The sequence below is a fragment of the Chelonia mydas genome, chromosome 1, assembly GCF_015237465.2.
Source record: "Chelonia mydas isolate rCheMyd1 chromosome 1, rCheMyd1.pri.v2, whole genome shotgun sequence".
Lineage (NCBI taxonomy): Eukaryota > Metazoa > Chordata > Testudines > Cheloniidae > Chelonia > Chelonia mydas.
The window spans coordinates 261,293,656-261,314,280 of record NC_057849.1 but is presented as its reverse complement, the minus strand read 5'-3'; the positions used below and the strand labels follow the sequence as shown (position 1 = coordinate 261,314,280).

At 44.7% G+C, this 20,625-nt stretch overlaps 4 protein-coding genes across 5 annotated transcripts; 1 reads left to right on the top strand and 3 right to left on the bottom strand.

Annotated features, from left to right (window-relative positions):
• Positions 1–6,376: 6,376 nt before the first annotated feature.
• Positions 6,377–8,757, top strand: LOC102935609 (histone H3). The gene is made up of 2 exons (XM_043546962.1): positions 6,377–6,744; positions 8,067–8,757. The coding sequence occupies exons 1-2, from the start codon at positions 6,438–6,440 to the stop codon at positions 8,486–8,488; spliced, it is 729 nt and encodes a 242-aa protein (XP_043402897.1). The 5' UTR covers positions 6,377–6,437; the 3' UTR covers positions 8,489–8,757.
• A 319-nt stretch (positions 8,758–9,076) lies between these two features.
• LOC102945196 (histone H3) lies at positions 9,077–10,834 on the bottom strand. 2 transcript variants are annotated; one of them, XM_043544862.1, is made up of 2 exons: positions 10,153–10,834; positions 9,077–9,835 (listed from the first exon to the last, which is right to left on the bottom strand). In XM_043544862.1, exon 2 carries the CDS (start codon positions 9,809–9,811, stop codon positions 9,401–9,403), a length of 411 nt encoding a protein of 136 aa, XP_043400797.1. In that variant the 5' UTR covers positions 9,812–9,835; positions 10,153–10,834; the 3' UTR covers positions 9,077–9,400. The 2 variants fall into 2 exon arrangements, with proteins under 2 accessions (XP_043400797.1, XP_043400799.1); XM_043544864.1 differs by having other exon boundaries at positions 10,707–10,834.
• Positions 10,835–10,975: 141 nt separating this feature from the next.
• LOC122465426 (histone H4) lies at positions 10,976–11,507 on the bottom strand. Its single transcript, XM_043544935.1, has one exon. It carries the CDS (start codon positions 11,449–11,451, stop codon positions 11,140–11,142), a length of 312 nt encoding a protein of 103 aa, XP_043400870.1. The 5' UTR covers positions 11,452–11,507; the 3' UTR covers positions 10,976–11,139.
• A 4,188-nt stretch (positions 11,508–15,695) lies between these two features.
• On the bottom strand, positions 15,696–18,543 carry LOC102935163 (histone H1). Its single transcript, XM_037883545.2, has one exon. The coding sequence runs from the start codon at positions 18,515–18,517 to the stop codon at positions 17,882–17,884; it is 636 nt and encodes a 211-aa protein (XP_037739473.1). The 5' UTR covers positions 18,518–18,543; the 3' UTR covers positions 15,696–17,881.
• Between the last annotated feature and the right edge of the window lie 2,082 nt (positions 18,544–20,625).

Below are 20,625 nucleotides of genomic sequence, written 5' to 3'. Positions count from 1 at the left end.
GCAGAAGACACACTTGATCACAGATGAGGCTGCTAAATTAGAACGTGACTGGGTAGGAAAAGCAATGTTTTGTTACTACTCATGCAGATCCAGAGAGGTAGCAATCTTCTTCCATAAAGTACTGGCAATAACAGTGTCTGAGTCAATTTCAGATGATCAGTGCAGATCTTTAATCCTTAAAGTCGCCAGAAACAGATCTGAGCTAGTCATTGCTAATATACTTTTTTAACTTCTTTATATGGAGCACCCCATCTCCCTACTACTGTAATTGTTGGGGATTTTAATTAAGTGCTTTAAGTGGATACATCTGCCTATAGGGTCATAAACCAACCAAAAGTAGAATGGCCCTGGAATTGCATATGTAAGCGGGGAAAATGGTCCTGCTATTATGGGGAACTTTTCTGGCTTATAAATTACCCCAGCGAAATGGGCTAGCGAAAGGATCTGAGTCTTCGCTCTCACTCCCTTTACCCAGAGGCCTGCCTGACCTCGAGGGATCCCCTTCCACTCTCCTGTGTGGCAGAGTCCTTGTAACTCCAACAAGGCTGGGCCCAGGATTCCTGGGAGGGCTCGACCCCCAGCCTTGTAGTAGACACTTAGGACGGGGCTAGGGTGTCCCCACTCCAGGGTTCTCTCTCCGCACCAGATGCTTCCCTGACCCACTGATCATTTAATACAATTCAAAGCAGATACAATTTATTAAACAGCAATCAATTTAAAAAATAAGGAAAAATGGGAAAGGTTAAAGTAAAACACATAACCCCGCTCTGTGGCATGGGGACATCACAAACAGTGTCTCTGGAATGTAAGGGAAGTTCACAGTCTATTCCTCACATGTACCAGGCCCCCTTCTCAGGCCCTGGCTGTGCTGCAGGGATGCTGCGGGTCGGACACTCACTCTGGTGGTGACCACACGCCTTCAGGCTCTAGGTGGCAGGACTCTTCTTCCCAGTGTCAGCCCCCTGTTGGGGTTACGATCCCCCTCCAAGTCTGGCCTGCAAGGCCTCTTGGCTGGGGGTGTCTTCCTGTGCTGGGCCCACTGCCAAGGTCCTTCCCACTCTCCCCAGCTGCTCACCGCACCCGGCTCAGACTGCTCCAGCCCCAACTCCACTCTGCCTCAGTGCAGCTCCCTGGGCTGCTTCTCTGGCCCCTCTGGCTCTGATTACTGCAGCTCTCCTCCTAGCACTGACCTGCTCCCTGGGCTGCTTCTCTGGCTTTTGTTGCTGTGGCCCTGCTCCCAGGACGGATCTGCTCCCTGCGTGCTGCTCTGGTTCTCTCTGGCTGGCATGGCCCTGCTCCCCAGCTCAGCTCGGGCCCCTGCTCTCTCCTTAGCTTGGCCCCACTCTGTTCCCCGCAATTCCAGCTCACAGGGAGGATGGGACAGCCTCCCCCCCACCCCGGTCTCCTGACTCCCTCATTAACCTGCCCGCCTTGTCAATCAGGCTGACCTGGAGCATTGGCCTCTCCCCATTGCTCCTGGGGACTGTTAGTCTCAGGGACCTGATTTCTCAATCCATCCTTCCCCTTCCATTTGGTACTGGGAGCTAGTCAACCAAAAAAAAAAAACCACTTAATTTTAGTAAAGTCCCCTTACACATATTAAAGATCTGGGACTATTTGATATCTGACAGCACATACATTGAAAGGGTAGGGGCTATTCATACTTTTCTCCAGTACAAGTATTCTATTCCCACATAGATTTCTTTTTGCTCTCCAGGGACTTGCTTAGTTATATAATTGATTCCTCCATTGATACAGTTGCTGTCTCTGATTGTGCCCCTCTTCAAATAGGAACAGAACTGCATAAGAAACAGACATGTAGATGGAGATTTAATTCTTCTCTTTTATTAGATCACCATTAAAAATATATACATTGAAAAAGGAATTGGCCTTTTCCTGGAGACAAACAAACCCTCAACATCTTCTAGCAGGATGTTGTAGGAGACTCTCAAGGCCTATTTGAGAGATAGAATTATTAGTTTCATGACTGCCAAGAAGAGGAAATATGAAGAAAATTTGATTGCCCTGAAGAAAAAAAAGTAAAAGAGCTTGATTCATCTTATGCCATAGCCCCATCTCCAAATTTGTTGTGATTCCTGATCAATTATAGATATGAACTCAATGAGCTGCACTTGGCACAGGCTGAACTCACCCTATTTTGACTGAGTAATATTTCTGGAAATGGAATGAAAAAGCAAGCAAGTTGCTGGCATATCAACTAAGACAAAAGGCCTCTGTGTGTAGAATCATGGTCTTTTGTGACAAACATGGTAAATTACGTACATCACCCAATGAGAATAATAAATAGTTCTTTAATTTCTACAAAGATCTGTACAAACCCCTCCGCAGATTATTTGGATCGATTTTTTAAAAAATATTACATTATCACAAATTACTGCAGGCCAGTGTGGAAAACCTGATGCTCCCCTAACTGAGGATGACTTAAGTGAGGTGATTAAGAATATGAAAGTGGGGAAAATCTCAGCCCCAGATAGCTTCCCCACTGAGTTCTATAGACATTTCTTTGAACTTCTGTCTGGCAAGATAATTGAAATGTTTAATGAGTCACTTCTAGAAGGCATCCTTCCTTCATATGCTGAGGGAAGCCCTAATATTAGTTATTCCTAAACCAGGAAGAGATGGTGAGATGTCACACTATGTTCCAACTGCAGGCCAATATCCCTTGTTAATAGTGGTATCAGAATACTGTAGTGGCAAAAGTTCTGGGAACGAGACTGGAGAAGGTTTTGGGCTCTATCATAAATCCAAATCAATTGGGTTTGTCAGAGACCTTCTTGGCTCTGATAACCTTTGACAAAGTTAATCGTATCATACGATAGCAGTAAAATATGGTGACACTGAACCACAAGCTGTTTTAGCCTTAGTTGCAGAAAATGCTTTTGAGAGGGTAAGCTGGAGGTATGTTTAGTTCCTACATCCAACTGTTATATTCTTCCCCAACCTCTCACCTCACAACCAGCAAAGTGATCTTGAATATTTTCAGCCTTTTCAGAGGAACCAGGCAAGTGTGACTGTTGTCTCTATTACTTTTTGATTTGGCTCTTGAGGCCCTGGCAATATCTATACAGTCTCATCCAGATACCCCAGGCATATAACTTGGTTCCATGTTGATGTTATACGCAGAGGATGCCCTGTTGTATTAATTTAGATGGAATATATGGACCCAAAGAGTCCAATGTCTTAACAAGACTGTGATGGGGCGTGCATACCCCGCACTAGGCAGTAAAGGGTTAATCCCACACTAATCCCACACAGAAGTGCCGCCCCTTAGACCAGATGGGGCATGCTCCAAATGCTGCACTAGTATAAAGGAGAGAAGCCCAGCTCACCAGGGTGGAAGGACACTTGGTGGAGGCCACTTGGTGGAGGCTCCAGCCCAGGAGCCACTTCAGCCCTTGATTGCAGGAATCAGAGAGCCTGAGGCCCAGACTGGAGACTGGTTGCCTCCAGCCAGTCGACAGGAGTCGGAGTCCCAACCAGCTACCTGTACCAAGGAGCTCAGAGATCCCAATGATGAACAGACCCTGGCTTCGAGATTTACTGTAGGAAGTGGCCTAGAGGGGTGTAGTGAGTGGTGCCTCACACCTTAAGAGAATCAGCGTTTTGCAGTAGGATCCCCGCTCACTGGGTGGTGATCACACTCACCGCTGACAGGACTTTGGGCCTGGACCCAGTGGAGAGGGAGGGACCGGGTCCCCCTATCACCCCTGCTGCTACCCACCCTTTGGTGGTGGTCCGCTTCTTTGACTCTGGCTACTAGGTCACACAGCCTTGACTCCAAGGGTAGCTGTGTTGAATCTGACCACTGTGCCTTATCATGGCGAGGTCTGAAACAGTCGGGTAGACGGTTACCCGGTGTCAGCACCCCCATCGCCTGCTGCAACAGGGGACAGGGAGTGCATGCATACACTGCTACAAAGACCCAGTCACTGTCCAACATTAAACAGTTTCAAACCAGGTTTGGTACTCAGAAATGCTTAGCACCATGGCAAACACCATTAAAAATCCTTTTATTAAAGACACAGAAAAGGAAGAAAAAGTTAAAGTATTTGAAAAGTAAAATATTAATAAGTAAGGCTTTCATTTTAACAACATGTTAACAACATGTTAACATGCTAACCAAATGTTTACAAAGTGAGCACAAATCAACCCCCCTGGGTCTTAGGACTTTGAAAAAAAATCAATCAGGTTTTTTAAAAAGGTAAAAGAATCACCTCTGTAAAATCAGGATGGAAGATAACTTTACAGGGTAACAAAAGATTCAAAAACACAGCAGAACTCCCTCTAGGCTTAGTTTCAAAGTTACAAAATACAGGAATACACCTCCCTCTAGCAAAGGGAAAATGCACAAGCTAAAACAAAAGATAATCTAATGCGCCTTGCCTTACTTACTCTTTTTGCAATATTGAGACTCATTTTAGGGTGGTTTATAGGAGAAGGAGTTTTCTGACCTGATGCTTCTCTGCTTCCCAAGAGAACACACACGAACAAAGCCCCTCCCCCAAGATTTGAAAGTATCTTCTCTCCCCATTGGTCCTTTTGGTCAGGTGCCAACCAGGTTATTTGAGCTTCTTAACCCCTTACAGGTAAGAAGGAATTCTAGGCTACCCTTGGATGTATGGTTATGACAAAGACAAAACAAGAAAAATGTGCACAAAAGGGAAAGAAAATAAGAGCAAAGATAGAAAATGTATCTTCTGTCTTTGGTATTGACTTTCACTTACAACCTCACTTTAGGAAAACCACAGGAAGACCACATGGTCTTACCTGCCACTCTGAGACCTGGCAAACTGGTACTAGCATCAAGTTTTTTAGGGTATGACATTTAGCTGCCTATTTCAAGTCACAGACTTTCAGTTGCACAATATGCAGTCCTGGTCAGTGTTGGGATTATTTGAAATAATTAATAAGGGAACCCTCCATGTTTCCCATTTGTTAGAACTCCTACTTTGCAAACATATCTATGTACAACTGAAGTTGGGCCGGCTTCTTGTAGCGTTCTCTCTTTGTTCAGGGAGAAATAACCTGGTATTCAGAGTACTAGTAATCCTCCTGTGAGACTGAGAGACATGAACAAAAGGTATCTATTTAAAAATAATCATCAGTAGTAAATAGGAAAAGTAACCAGAATGTTGTATCGTTTAAAACTCCTGCGGCTTAAAAAAAGAGAGGCCAACGTCCATCAGAGGACAGTAGAGGATAAGGAATGAGAAAGGGCAACAAGTTTTTCAACGGCTTTTGAGAACCCCCTTCAGACAGTGTTCACCCATGCTTTCCTAAGATATGAAGGTTCGTACTAAACTGGTACAGTGTAGCCTGTGCGTTGCCACGCGTGCAGGTATAAACGCCTTTTCTAAGTATTGCCCCCGAGCCCCCCTTTGCATATAAGCAATTCAGAAGCTGACCGCTTCCCAACATGAAACAATGATTTCTGCCTCTGAGGTAGAGGAATGAGTTCCTTTCTCTGGAATGGGAAAGCAGGCTGGTTTTGTGAGCGATTATTTCTGCAGTCGTTTTTACGCATTAGTCACACTGTGACTGTGTCACATGTACTGTGAAAGAAACAGTAAGAATGAGCATACCACCAAACGAACAAATTTAACGAATGGAAGAAAAAAATGCGGTGTCCCCCGCTTTATCTTCTGATGAAATAAATGTGCACGTTTCGTTCACATTAACCCTCCCTGTACAGACTTTGGAAAACACAGGGGAGAGACGATGCGTCCGGAAACCTGATTGGTCAGATTTTGATGCAGTCTGTAAATGTTTGAAAATCAGGGGATGGTTTAAAAAAAAAAAGAAAAAAAAAAGCCACAAATATGAAGATCTCTGGATGGAAGACCCTCCGGAAAGGAAGATCATAAGCTAAGGGCAAATACAAAGTTCAGCTGGGAAGTGGCTCTTATTTTGCACAATTCACAGAGACGGGCGACATTGCCAGAAACCGCGGGGTTGCATTACAATCCTAATTGCTGCAAGCAGGACTTTTTCATGGATTCTAAGGCCAGAAGGGATCATTGTGACCATCTAGTTTTGACAGTGTGTCTCGGTATTACAAACGAAGGACTTATCCTCGATCGGATCGAATCTATCTATTTTAGCTTCCTTCTTAAATTCAAATCTAGAGCAGCGTACCCCTGCCACCAACGGCGAGTGGGCTGGGAAGGAAGAGAAGAGGAGAGGAGGGACGGACAGCAAACTCAATAACCCGCCTCTTTTCCTCCGAAGCACGCCTCATGCAGGCATCGGCAACCGGAGGAGGGGGAGTTCGGTGGAAAACAGGGCCAAGGTTCCACCCCTTTTCTTGAGAGTTCTCAAACAGGTCGGCTCCCAGACCATATACGGAGAGTACAACGAGCCAAAGCAACTTGCTTGTTCTGGTTTTCTGAGAGCGGTGGTTCCACGGCGGTGGCATTATGTCTGGTCGCGGCAAAGGTGGTAAGGGCTTGGGAAAGGGGGGCGCTAAGCGCCATCGCAAGGTGCTCCGTGATAACATTCAAGGTATTACGAAGCCGGCTATTCGTCGTTTGGCGCGCCGTGGTGGCGTAAAGCGTATTTCTGGCTTGATCTATGAAGAAACCCGAGGAGTGCTGAAAGTGTTTTTAGAGAACGTGATCCGCGATGCTGTCACTTACACTGAACATGCCAAGCGAAAGACTGTGACTGCTATGGACGTAGTTTATGCTCTGAAACGCCAGGGTCGCACTCTCTACGGCTTCGGGGGCTAAGTTTCCATCCGGCTTTAAAGTTGAAACATCCTCAAAACCACAAAGGCTCTTTTAAGAGCCACCCACACTTTCACAACGAGAGCTTAATTACTAGTCTGGTTTTGAAATTGCAGAGTGTGTGTGTGTGTGTGCGCGCGCGCGATAAATTATGTGTATTTTGTTAAGTTTTCGGAGTGTTTTATTTTCTCACTTGATCTAAATCATAGATCACGTGGAAAGAGAAGGATTAATGCTCTTTCGCTGCAGAGGGGAGGGGGCTGACTAAACCCCGTGGTCAAAAGCTTTATGGCCGACCTTTATTCTCGGACAAAAGCTGTTTCGTCAGCTCTCCGGATAACGAGAGGCAGACCAGCGTGGGGTTCGCGGGAAGACCTTTCTGCTGCCTTACCCGCGTCGTGATAGTTCGAAAAACGTCACGAGAAACAATTGATGGGTATAGTGCAATAACGTCCACTCTGACTAAAAACACTAGTGTCCGTTTTGGTTCCTCCCGCGTTTGGGGAGGACAAAAGAGATTTCCCGCTTTGTTCCACAGGGCCCCCTATTTCATACACACTTTTTCATTTTGGTGGAGAAGATATGGGGGGCATGAGAAGATGTCAATCGAGAACATATTTAAGAAATACAATTGATAAGTGACCTTTGGTGTCCTCTGAAGCTTAAGGCAGGACTGAAGGAGAGTAAAGAGGTCCTTCCTTCATAAGGAGTCAAGCGCTTCTTAGCCCCAGAGGAAGAATCGTAGGATAGTACTGTCACCTTCTAAAAGCCGATAAATTAGCACACGAAGAGACTTTTCTATGTAGTCAACACATCCTGGGGTTTCAGTGTTACCTTCCGGGGATTCGTGCTCGTGCAAGTTGTTCATATGTGAGATACCGAACATCATTCCCGCTTCTTCGCAGTACTGTATCAGAGATTTGGCCCGTTTGGAAGTGAAATATAACGAGACGACGAGCCACGTCTTTAAAGTAGAGAGAGAGGTAGAAGGTGAGGGAGGGAGCGGCGGAGTTTCAGAGAGAGGGGGGAACCGCAAGAATCGGACTATGGGGACATCCAGAGAGCGCGAGTTTCGTGACCTGACCGTTAAAATCCAGTTTGGGCGAGACTTGTCCCGCCGACGCTGGGGGGTGGGGAAGGGCGGGTCGGATGTTTCGCTGCACAAGCGCGGGCTTTTCAAATGTTCAAATTGTCCAATGATAGCTGGCTCCATGTCAACAACGAATCAGAAAGGAGCACTGGGCTATATATACCGCCGGAGCCGGGGGGCTCTACCTTACTTTGTTCTTTTGCGCTGTTTGTTTCAGAGTTGTGATTGAGAGTTGCTGAGAATGGCCCGGACCAAGCAAACCGCCCGTAAATCCACCGGTGGCAAAGCCCCCCGTAAGCAGTTGGCCACTAAAGCTGCCCGGAAGAGCGCTCCTGCTACTGGGGGAGTGAAGAAACCCCATCGCTATCGACCCGGCACCGTGGCCCTGCGAGAGATCCGCCGCTACCAGAAATCTACCGAGCTGCTCATCCGCAAGCTGCCCTTCCAGCGCCTGGTTCGTGAAATCGCCCAGGACTTCAAGACCGACTTGCGCTTCCAGAGCTCGGCCGTTATGGCCCTGCAGGAGGCCAGCGAAGCCTACTTGGTGGGGCTCTTTGAGGACACCAATCTGTGTGCTATTCACGCCAAGAGAGTCACCATCATGCCCAAAGACATCCAGTTAGCCCGGCGTATCCGAGGCGAGAGAGCTTAAAAGTTTACATCCTCCACCTTTTGGCAACTAGGAAACCATTACGAAAGATCCAAAGGCTCTTTTAAGAGCCACCACATTCACATTCAAAAGGAGCTGCAACACTCGTCATTTGTGCACCCTCAATCGTCATACATACATAATCAGGTTTATGTAAAAAACACCTTTGACAGTCAGAAATTTGTGTATCAATATCCTTTGAAATCTTACGATTCTAACTGTATTGCCTGTAATGAGAAAATGTCACTTTAAATTTCAAATTACTAATCAAATGTACAAGAGTTTTTTGCATTTGTTCCGGTTTGGGGGCGGTGAGTGTTTTAACGAAGTTTGTTTGAACATGTCACTGCCACTGACCTACGCACGAGGTTTGTATTCTTTTATGTTCTTTAATCTGTTAGGAGAAAAATCCCATAGGCACCTACATTTCTACCTCTAGTTATGCGCACTACTGCCTCACGGTAGGCATCCTGTCATCTCCTGCCTAAACCACAGTGCAATGTACGCAAACCAGTGGAAGACAGGCAGAGGCACACCTGTCTCAGGCCTAGGGCTGGATATGGAAAGTCTAAGCATTCTAAGCACCATCCTTAGACGAGCTCACGCAACAGACGGCACGATGTGAGACACAAATAGCAGAAACCAAACTCACGGGAAGAGTTAAGTGCAGGAGGATGTATTTCGGGGAAACAGCAATTTCGTCAGGGATAGGGCTACAATGTTATGTGGTTTTCTCAGCGTTTTTTTTGTTGTTGTTTTTTACATAAACCTGATTATGCATGTATGACGATTGAGGGTGCACAAATGACGAGTGTGTTGCAGCTCCTTTTGAATGTGAATGTGGTGGCTCTTAAAAGAGCCTTTGGATCTTTCGTAATGGTTTCCTAGTTGCCAAAAGGTGGAGGATGTAAACTTTTAAGCTCTCTCGCCTCGGATACGCCGGGCTAACTGGATGTCTTTGGGCATGATGGTGACTCTCTTGGCGTGAATAGCACACAGATTGGTGTCCTCAAAGAGCCCCACCAAGTAGGCTTCGCTGGCCTCCTGCAGGGCCATAACGGCCGAGCTCTGGAAGCGCAAGTCGGTCTTGAAGTCCTGGGCGATTTCACGAACCAGGCGCTGGAAGGGCAGCTTGCGGATGAGCAGCTCGGTAGATTTCTGGTAGCGGCGGATCTCTCGCAGGGCCACGGTGCCGGGTCGATAGCGATGGGGTTTCTTCACTCCCCCAGTAGCAGGAGCGCTCTTCCGGGCAGCTTTAGTGGCCAACTGCTTACGGGGGGCTTTGCCACCGGTGGATTTACGGGCGGTTTGCTTGGTCCGGGCCATTCTCAGCAACTCTCAATCACAACTCTGAAACAAACAGCGCAAAAGAACAAAGTAAGGTAGAGCCCCCCGGCTCCGGCGGTATATATAGCCCAGTGCTCCTTTCTGATTCGTTGTTGACATGGAGCCAGCTATCATTGGACAATTTGAACATTTGAAAAGCCCGCGCTTGTGCAGCGAAACATCCGACCCGCCCTTCCCCACCCCCCAGCGTCGGCGGGACAAGTCTCGCCCAAACTGGATTTTAACGGTCAGGTCACGAAACTCGCGCTCTCTGGATGTCCCCATAGTCCGATTCTTGCGGTTCCCCCCTCTCTCTGAAACTCCGCCGCTCCCTCCCTCACCTTCTACCTCTCTCTCTACTTTAAAGACGTGGCTCGTCGTCTCGTTATATTTCACTTCCAAACGGGCCAAATCTCTGATACAGTACTGCGAAGAAGCGGGAATGATGTTCGGTATCTCACATATGAACAACTTGCACGAGCACGAATCCCCGGAAGGTAACACTGAAACCCCAGGATGTGTTGACTACATAGAAAAGTCTCTTCGTGTGCTAATTTATCGGCTTTTAGAAGGTGACAGTACTATCCTACGATTCTTCCTCTGGGGCTAAGAAGCGCTTGACTCCTTATGAAGGAAGGACCTCTTTACTCTCCTTCAGTCCTGCCTTAAGCTTCAGAGGACACCAAAGGTCACTTATCAATTGTATTTCTTAAATATGTTCTCGATTGACATCTTCTCATGCCCCCCATATCTTCTCCACCAAAATGAAAAAGTGTGTATGAAATAGGGGGCCCTGTGGAACAAAGCGGGAAATCTCTTTTGTCCTCCCCAAACGCGGGAGGAACCAAAACGGACACTAGTGTTTTTAGTCAGAGTGGACGTTATTGCACTATACCCATCAATTGTTTCTCGTGACGTTTTTCGAACTATCACGACGCGGGTAAGGCAGCAGAAAGGTCTTCCCGCGAACCCCACGCTGGTCTGCCTCTCGTTATCCGGAGAGCTGACGAAACAGCTTTTGTCCGAGAATAAAGGTCGGCCATAAAGCTTTTGACCACGGGGTTTAGTCAGCCCCCTCCCCTCTGCAGCGAAAGAGCATTAATCCTTCTCTTTCCACGTGATCTATGATTTAGATCAAGTGAGAAAATAAAACACTCCGAAAACTTAACAAAATACACATAATTTATCGCGCGCGCGCACACACACACACACACTCTGCAATTTCAAAACCAGACTAGTAATTAAGCTCTCGTTGTGAAAGTGTGGGTGGCTCTTAAAAGAGCCTTTGTGGTTTTGAGGATGTTTCAACTTTAAAGCCGGATGGAAACTTAGCCCCCGAAGCCGTAGAGAGTGCGACCCTGGCGTTTCAGAGCATAAACTACGTCCATAGCAGTCACAGTCTTTCGCTTGGCATGTTCAGTGTAAGTGACAGCATCGCGGATCACGTTCTCTAAAAACACTTTCAGCACTCCTCGGGTTTCTTCATAGATCAAGCCAGAAATACGCTTTACGCCACCACGGCGCGCCAAACGACGAATAGCCGGCTTCGTAATACCTTGAATGTTATCACGGAGCACCTTGCGATGGCGCTTAGCGCCCCCCTTTCCCAAGCCCTTACCACCTTTGCCGCGACCAGACATAATGCCACCGCCGTGGAACCACCGCTCTCAGAAAACCAGAACAAGCAAGTTGCTTTGGCTCGTTGTACTCTCCGTATATGGTCTGGGAGCCGACCTGTTTGAGAACTCTCAAGAAAAGGGGTGGAACCTTGGCCCTGTTTTCCACCGAACTCCCCCTCCTCCGGTTGCCGATGCCTGCATGAGGCGTGCTTCGGAGGAAAAGAGGCGGGTTATTGAGTTTGCTGTCCGTCCCTCCTCTCCTCTTCTCTTCCTTCCCAGCCCACTCGCCGTTGGTGGCAGGGGTACGCTGCTCTAGATTTGAATTTAAGAAGGAAGCTAAAATAGATAGATTCGATCCGATCGAGGATAAGTCCTTCGTTTGTAATACCGAGACACACTGTCAAAACTAGATGGTCACAATGATCCCTTCTGGCCTTAGAATCCATGAAAAAGTCCTGCTTGCAGCAATTAGGATTGTAATGCAACCCCGCGGTTTCTGGCAATGTCGCCCGTCTCTGTGAATTGTGCAAAATAAGAGCCACTTCCCAGCTGAACTTTGTATTTGCCCTTAGCTTATGATCTTCCTTTCCGGAGGGTCTTCCATCCAGAGATCTTCATATTTGTGGCTTTTTTTTTTCTTTTTTTTTTTAAACCATCCCCTGATTTTCAAACATTTACAGACTGCATCAAAATCTGACCAATCAGGTTTCCGGACGCATCGTCTCTCCCCTGTGTTTTCCAAAGTCTGTACAGGGAGGGTTAATGTGAACGAAACGTGCACATTTATTTCATCAGAAGATAAAGCGGGGGACACCGCATTTTTTTCTTCCATTCGTTAAATTTGTTCGTTTGGTGGTATGCTCATTCTTACTGTTTCTTTCACAGTACATGTGACACAGTCACAGTGTGACTAATGCGTAAAAACGACTGCAGAAATAATCGCTCACAAAACCAGCCTGCTTTCCCATTCCAGAGAAAGGAACTCATTCCTCTACCTCAGAGGCAGAAATCATTGTTTCATGTTGGGAAGCGGTCAGCTTCTGAATTGCTTATATGCAAAGGGGGGCTCGGGGGCAATACTTAGAAAAGGCGTTTATACCTGCACGCGTGGCAACGCACAGGCTACACTGTACCAGTTTAGTACGAACCTTCATATCTTAGGAAAGCATGGGTGAACACTGTCTGAAGGGGGTTCTCAAAAGCCGTTGAAAAACTTGTTGCCCTTTCTCATTCCTTATCCTCTACTGTCCTCTGATGGACGTTGGCCTCTCTTTTTTTAAGCCGCAGGAGTTTTAAACGATACAACATTCTGGTTACTTTTCCTATTTACTACTGATGATTATTTTTAAATAGATACCTTTTGTTCATGTCTCTCAGTCTCACAGGAGGATTACTAGTACTCTGAATACCAGGTTATTTCTCCCTGAACAAAGAGAGAACGCTACAAGAAGCCGGCCCAACTTCAGTTGTACATAGATATGTTTGCAAAGTAGGAGTTCTAACAAATGGGAAACATGTATTTATTAGTCACAATTGTCATTAGTTATTATTATTGTTTTTCACCATTCACATCTTGTGGTAACCCCAAAGAGAATCCTGGGTTGCATTGCTAGCTTTGGGAGAGGAATATTCTTTAGCGGTTAAAGAGCAGGCAAGGCTAGCAGGAACCATAGCCTGGGCCATGAACTTAACACATGCACCCTACTTGTGGCAGAAAAGGTAAACACTGCTTTTGTGATAATTAAGACCTGGTTTCCATTCTCATCTTTGCCTTGCTGGGCCTTTTGCAACCTGAAAGGTGGGAATGATGCTTGTCTGTCTTCCAGGATCAGATATGAGGAAAATAGGCGTTCTAGGGTTCACAGAAGTACAAACCTTTTAAGGACCTTTGAGCAATGTGTACTCCTGTTTTGGGAGTTCACCAAATAGCTTTAGTATGGAAGGACTCAGTCTCCAGGAAGCTGCTTTTTTCTAACCCTTAGTATTTTATAAAACACTGGGTATATTCAGAGCAGAGCTCCCATTGGCTTCGTTTACAGCTGTGAATGCTCAGACCTTCTGCAAGTCAAGCCCCAGGTGTCTCCTGTAAGGCACTAATTCAAAGGAGAAGCACAATATCAGTGGCTACCTGCGGAAAATGTTACATCAAGTGACTTGCCCAGACACACTTAGGTTATCTGCCAGAGACAGGGATAGACACTAATTCCCCAGGGACGCAGTCAAAAACCTTAACCCTGAGACCATCCTTTCTCTTCCTGCAAGCCACTTTTTCATTCACTATATACATTTCAACTTCTGCAAAAAATGACACTGAGGTCCTACATGGATCAGCCTCATGCACTGCACGACCCTGACTCATTAGTTGAATTCTGTCCACTTTTTTCACTGAGTAAGGCAGAGGTCCTGTGGCAAAAAAATAGTATGCAATCATTACATAAAAAGATCAGAGATTTTGTAGGTATGAGGAAAATAAAGACTCCCAGAAGTATAAACAGCATTCAGTAGAAGTGAATTCAGAACAACTGACTCTCAGTTCAGTGCACTTTCTCTCAGGCTGCACTACAGGGTATTTGGATGGGAGTGCCTCTGAGATCAGGGACATTTCACCAGACTCAGCAGCATAGCAGAAGAGGCAGGTCTTCAAACCAAAATCTGGTACATTTGAAGCTCTGGATAAGACTTCACAAGGCTAAGGAACAGAAACATAATGAATTGGATAAAGAAGGCAGATCAGGAGCTTCTGTTGTCCCTGTCTCATGAAACAGACATAACTGGACTTTTGATTAAACTGAAAGGTTTCAAATTCAGAACAGAGCAAAGAATATAAAGATATATAGTCCAACTCAACAGGTGGTCAGACTATGGAAAGTATTCAAATGCGATGTAAACATGGTCAGGAATTAAGGAAAAGTTAGAGATTGAACATTTATACTAATAAGAAGAATTTTCAGAGGTATAATATTTAGTCGGAGTAGGGGGAAAAGGATATAAAAACATTGTACTTCAGGTCTTAAATTGTTCTCTAATTATTAGAGATTAGAAGGAGATCTTCTTGTGGGGCTGAGCATTGTGAGGACCATTGAATAGCTACTTCCACAAATGGGTTTGTATTATTTATATTTAGTCATTCTGAATACAGTTTTAATATGTTTTTATTTTATTTGTATTGTTTGCCTTTAAAAAAAATATCGGGGGTAGCCAGGTTATTCTGTATCCACAAAAACAACAAGGAGTCGGTGGCACCTTAAAGACTAACTGATTTATTTGGGCATCAGCTTTTGTGGGTAAAAAACCACTTCTTCGATCCAAGAAGAAGTGGTTTTTTACCCACGAAAGCTTATGCCCAAATAAATCTGTTAGTCTTTAAGGTGCCACCAGACTCCTTGTTGTTGTTTTTTTAAAAAAGTATATATATCAACTTTGTAATGGTAGAAAGGTGAGCTGCCCCTTTAAAAATAGGATGGGGGTATTTTGAGAATTAGGCCAAGAAATTGACCTAATTGTGAGCTCTCTGTAAAATGTATGTAAATGTTAATAAGTTGCCTCAATAACCTATAACAACAAATTTTGAAGGCATAAGGTCTGAAAAGGAGGCAGAAAGACTGAATTAGTTTACATTAAAAGGTCTACTGGTATATTTCAAGATCTGTTTTAAGATCTTGCTTGGTAAAGAAGAGAATGTGGATCCATAAATTAATGAACCAAAATTGGTGTGTCAGATATTAGGCCTAAATGGTGGGCAAAATTATGAGGGGATTGGCTATTCTACTCATCATTCTCTTTTTTGGGTCCTGAAAGAAAAAGATTTGGCTGTGTGTGGAATAGACAGAGGCTTCTGAAGCAAATTTCAGCATCATGGCTGTCATCCCCACCATCACCTGTGACCCTTGCCCTTCATCATCCTCATCCTGAGACTGTGATGTCTACCAGACCTGGCCAGAGAGACGAACACAGATAACATTGACATCTACCAGCTCCAGCTGAATTGTATACACCACCTTGGATGAAATGGATTTGCACTTTAACAACAACAGCTCCAGCCCATGTCAACAAGCTTCTTCTCTTCTCCCCAAAAGGACATTTATTACCATCTTTGATACCATCACAGGGGTTTTCCTTCTAAAACTCTCTCCAGCTAAAGGGAAAGGGAACAAAGGATATTGTTAAAATTAAAGCCTTGTTTAATACTTTACATTTCTATGTTTGAACTGCTTTTTCCTATTCTATATCTTTAATAAAAAAAGTTAAAAGGATGTATAATAATGGGCTTGTCAACCCCAACCTTGTTTAATTCTGGCAGAGTGCATCAATTGCACATCACCACATTCATAGTCTACACCAATGCAATCTCATTGACATCAATATAATTGCCACAAAGAAAAAGTTCAGCCATTGATCAAGGTTGGAGGAAAATACATTGTATTGCCCACATTAAAATGTTCTCACAATTGTTGTCTTGAGATGCTCAAGCTCCTCCATGCTTTAAGGTACATACTTAACATTAAGCAGATTGGCCACAAAAGTGTCAGGGATATCCTTTTTGTTATCCCCATGAACATCTACCCCAGTGTGGCCAAGTTGTTAGCCTCTGAAAACTCTCAGTCCCTACATGTTCAGCAGAGCATTTTTCGTTTGGCAACTAAATTGTCTGAAGTTTGGCTTCCCTTACTATTGTCCCTGCTCAGACCGTTGAGCAGAACTTCCCCTGCAAAAACTCCTGGCATCTACCAAGGATCACTGTGGTTTCAGGCACTGGAAATTAAAGCAGGGAGACTGTCTTTTCTGTAGTTTCCATGCCCCCATTTTTGGCACGCAGGCACGATGAAGGAGTATATATTCTAACTCAGGGGTTCTCAAACTGGGGGCTGGGACCCTTCAGGGAGTCGTGAGCTTATTACCTGTGGGGCCTTGAGCTGTCAGCCTCCACCCCAAACCCCGCTTTTCCTCCAGCATTTATAATGGTGTTAAATATATTTAAATGTGTTTTTAATTTATAAGGGGGGGGGGGTCGCACTCAGAGGCTTGCTATGTGAAAGGGGTCACCAGTACAAAAGTGTGAGAACCACTCTTCTACCTGGAATACAGAGGGGTGAGGAGCTTGGTGAGGGAGCAGGAGACAGGAGATGGTGAAGGGGGAGGACTAGAACATGGACAAGTTAGAAGGGTCTGTATAGAAGGGGGTCACATTAAAGATGGAAAGGGGAAGAAGTGTCTGTAACTATAGAAAACGCTCCCCTCTAGAGTCTGGAATAAAGCCTAGGATTCCTGAATCTCAACATTCTTGTGTTGTAAGAAAATATCTGTAAAACCCTCTGGAACAAATGTGTTTCCTTTTTCTCCAACGGCAGGTCCACATACTGGATATCAATCTCAACCCGTTGTTATCAGTTGGACCAACTGACAGAGGTTTACACTAGATATAAATGTCCCTCCCAACCCTTAGGGAATTCCTAATGTATCCCGGTGAAGGTCATTCTGAGAAGCATTAGTAAGGATGTGATTTCTAGAGAATTGGTTAAAAGACTGAAAGCCCAGCCCGGGAGAGAAACAAAGATAGAAAGCGGACGTGGCGATGGAGGAGAGTATGAACAGAACGGGTATTAATCAAGGAACGAGAACAAACTCAAAAATGCCTCCTCCCCCCCCCCCCCCGCCTCCTTAGTAGTGCTCTGATTTCAGAGAATAAAGGTTTCCAAGTAAGTACCAGACGAATCTCATTTGAAGATAAACAAAAATCCCCGTGTGAGGAGGTATCAATTTACGTGGGAAACTAGTGATTCCCCCACCCCCAATAAAAGAAGCGGGGACGAGTTGCCACAGGCCAATCCTTGCAGAGCGCGGGCTTTTCAAACCCACCAAAGGAATTGATCCTGATCCTGATCCCATCACTGTCAGCTGGGAAGGAGTGAGTGAGTGAGTGAGTGAGTGTCTAGATCCCTCACACACTGTCCTCACTCTCCCCTCCTCTTAGACAATAAATCCTGTCCGAACCGAAGCTGATGTGCGAGGAATGGCCACATGCCTCCCCTCCCCCACCTTTTACACAATAAGCATGATTGTTAAAGCTCGTTCCCCTCAGGGTTGGTTTTTTTTTTTTCCTGACTGGGTAGGGGCGAAAACCTGTTTGGCTGCTAGTAATCATGAATTTGGGCCGATCCTCTAGATCGATTTTAATACACCCCTCTAAAATATAAATGGACCAGCGTCCCGCATTTTAAAGAATGGATACCATGTTGTTTCTTGTCGCGGGCAAAGAAGGAAAATGTACGAAACCGATCATTTTACGTCTCCCTCTTTTGTATTACTTTCGTTTCTTAAAGTTGTGCGCCTCATGAAAAGCAGCACGAGGTTACTGAGGTGAACCTGGTGTTTCAGCTCCTCTGGGAAAGGGTGGGTGGCTCTTAAAAGAGCCGTTGGATTTCTCTGTATGACAAATTTCTTTCTAACCCTTTTATTTCTTCTTGAGCGTTGCCTTCTTAGCCTTCGTTGCTTTTGGCTTCGTCGGCTTGGGCTTGGCCGCCTTGGGCTTCACCGCTTTGGCCTTAGCCGGGCTTTTGGCTGCCTTCTTAGGCTTGGCGGCAGCTTTCACCTTTTTCGGGCTCTTGGCTGATTTCTTGGCCGCGGCAGCTGCTGGCTTCTTGACTTTTTTCGGGCTCTTTTTCACGGCCGCAGCCTTTTTGGGTTTCTTGGCAGCTGGTTTCTTAGGCTTTGCCGCTGCCTTTTTCTTGGGCGCCTTTTCCTTAGTCTCATCCGGATTCTTGTTGAGTTTAAAAGAGCCGGATGCGCCGGTGCCCTTGGTCTGCACCAAGGTGCCCTTGCTCACCAGGCTCTTGAGCCCCAGCTTGATGCGGCTGTTGCTTTTTTCCACATCGTACCCTCCGGCGGCCAGAGCCTTCTTAAGAGCGGCCAACGAGACCCCTTTGCGCTCCTTGGAAGCGGACACCGCCTTGGTGATCAGCTCGGTCACGCTGGGACCTGGAGGCTTGCGGGTTTTAGAGCCTCCTGCCGCCTTCTTCGGTTTTTTAGTAGAAGTTTTTGCCCCAGATCCGGAGACAGCAGGAGCTGCAACAGGCGCCGTTTCCGACATAGTGATTCGTGTTTTCTAAAATCAGAAGGGAAAAAAAAAAACTAAGACTAGAGAAAGGCAGACGGCTGGTATTTATAGAGAGGAGCTGCTCTGTGATTGGCGCATTAAAGAGCCCGCCCAACTGAAAGCAAAAAGGTCTCTTCTCCTCTTTCTGTGTTTCTTCGGAGTTAAAAAGGGGTATTTTTTGCTAAATATCTATCACCAAATCACCCTATTTCTTAGCTGGGTGAAGGGGAGACAGGGCATTTTCATTCAGTAGAGTTTCCAGTAGGAGAGACTAAAGATGAGCTAAAAAAAATGCCAATAAATCCTGAGACCTGGGGTTGGAGAGACCTCTGAAGAGAGAAACTTTAGTTTTTCCTTGTAAATTTAAACCATATCACTGTCAATAAAATCACATGTACAATTATATCTCATTCTTTAGAAGGTTTTCTCCAAATCAAGGTACAAAGCCAGTTATTTGAAGTAATGTTGTCAGTGTAAAATGATTTCAAAAAGAAGAAAGTAACACAAGCTCATCCTTGTGCTTTGAATAGGATTAAGAATTGGCTCTCTTAACCAAATATTCTACCCCCTAAAACACTTAATTCTGTTGAAAAAATCCATTATAGAAAACAACAGAGAGCTGATCAAATACCTCAGGAAGGATGTTTATGTTCCAGGAATTGTATATAAAAGTAGTTGTGACGTACCTTTTTTGGTATTTCAATAGAAGATAAACAAGATGTCATTATTATTTTGTAAAGTTCAAATTCATTTTACTGTACTGCTCTTTAACTTAATTTTATTCCAAGAAAGTCACTTCTGTTCATTAAAAGCAGTGGCCATTTTTTAAATGATAGTGTTCTCAACTTTAATTTAAAATAGAAGAACTATTAGGGTGTTTGTTCCATTATAGTCTGTTAAAACTCATAGAAAGTCAGAAGCAATGTTTCAATAAAAATCTAAACCATATGGAGAATTAAAGATCAAAATCTAATCAATCAGTGCTTTTTTTATTCTTTAGCTTTAATATATTATATGAAAATGGCTTCTGTAGTGAGGAAAAATCAATGTTAACTGTGTGATTTAGTCATATCTGTATTGCATCAAGAACTGAATGAGATTTTTAATCTGTTCTGCAACATTACTACAAGATGATTCACTGTTTTGTTTTTTTAAAAGTGATAGGGGCATTCAAACAGTTTCAAACCCAATATATATATATATATATATATATATTTTAATAAAATGTAAAATTCCGGACAGGGATGGGGGAGGAGGCTAATTTATTCATAATTTACCTTAGAGTTGCAAAAAATTGAGGAAATCGCTTTTCTTTCAATTCTGCAATGGTAATTAGCTCTTACTTGTGATTATATTGGGTGAAAACTAGGCCACAATCAGCTACTAAACAATGGTGAAGACACTCAATTTTAGATTGAATGTAATATAGTACAATAATAATATTTAAAAATAATTAATAAAAATGCAAAACATAATATCTGACCAGTCTGCAACAAGTAATGAGCAAATATTTACTATTCTGAAACTCCACTGGTTATTTAGGAAATATAAGAGGTCTTTCCTCTCTCCCCTTCCCCTCTCCCTCCCACCCCCCTCCAACAGACACACGGGTTATGCTGTGGATAGGGCTGTAAGTAAAGTAATAGTAGGTGTATGTCATCCAATCCCAGGTTAAAGGGAGAGAAGTTGTTGTGACATTTCAGCAATCACCCAGACCAGTAAGGGGTTCTGTCACCACCTGACTTGTAACTTTGAATGCCTGTCGCTGTGTAGCTATGGGCTCAGCCTTGACACCAGTAGCTAGCCTACAAGCATAAAGGTCTCAGCCTGGCTTCCACCGGACTAGTTACTCCTTGCCGGGTGACCTCAACAGCCCTTCCCATCTTGTCTCCTCAATCTGTACCAAGTTCTTAACTACTAGACACTCAGAAGATGCAGTTTTGTTTATTTACAATGAATGTACAAATGGCTGCATCTCAGAACACAGAAGGAATCAAGCAGGAAAACAGCTTCTTTTGCTCAGAGCACCTACAACATCCTTTTCAGCTTGTACCCCTAACTCAAAAAAACTCTCCCCAGACTTCTTTCAGAGTCAGACACTG

Bases quoted from the DNA above. Each gene is read 5' to 3' on its own strand.
- LOC102935609 (XM_043546962.1), top strand. From the start codon at position 6,438: ATGTCTGGTCGCGGCAAAGGTGGTAAGGGCTTGGGAAAGGGGGGCGCT. The intron at 6,745-8,066 runs GCTAAGTTTCCA...GTTGTGATTGAG, and splicing joins CACTCTCTACGGCTTCGGGG to AGTTGCTGAGAATGGCCCGG.
- LOC102945196 (XM_043544862.1), bottom strand. From the start codon at position 9,811: ATGGCCCGGACCAAGCAAACCGCCCGTAAATCCACCGGTGGCAAAGCC.
- LOC122465426 (XM_043544935.1), bottom strand. From the start codon at position 11,451: ATGTCTGGTCGCGGCAAAGGTGGTAAGGGCTTGGGAAAGGGGGGCGCT.
- LOC102935163 (XM_037883545.2), bottom strand. From the start codon at position 18,517: ATGTCGGAAACGGCGCCTGTTGCAGCTCCTGCTGTCTCCGGATCTGGG.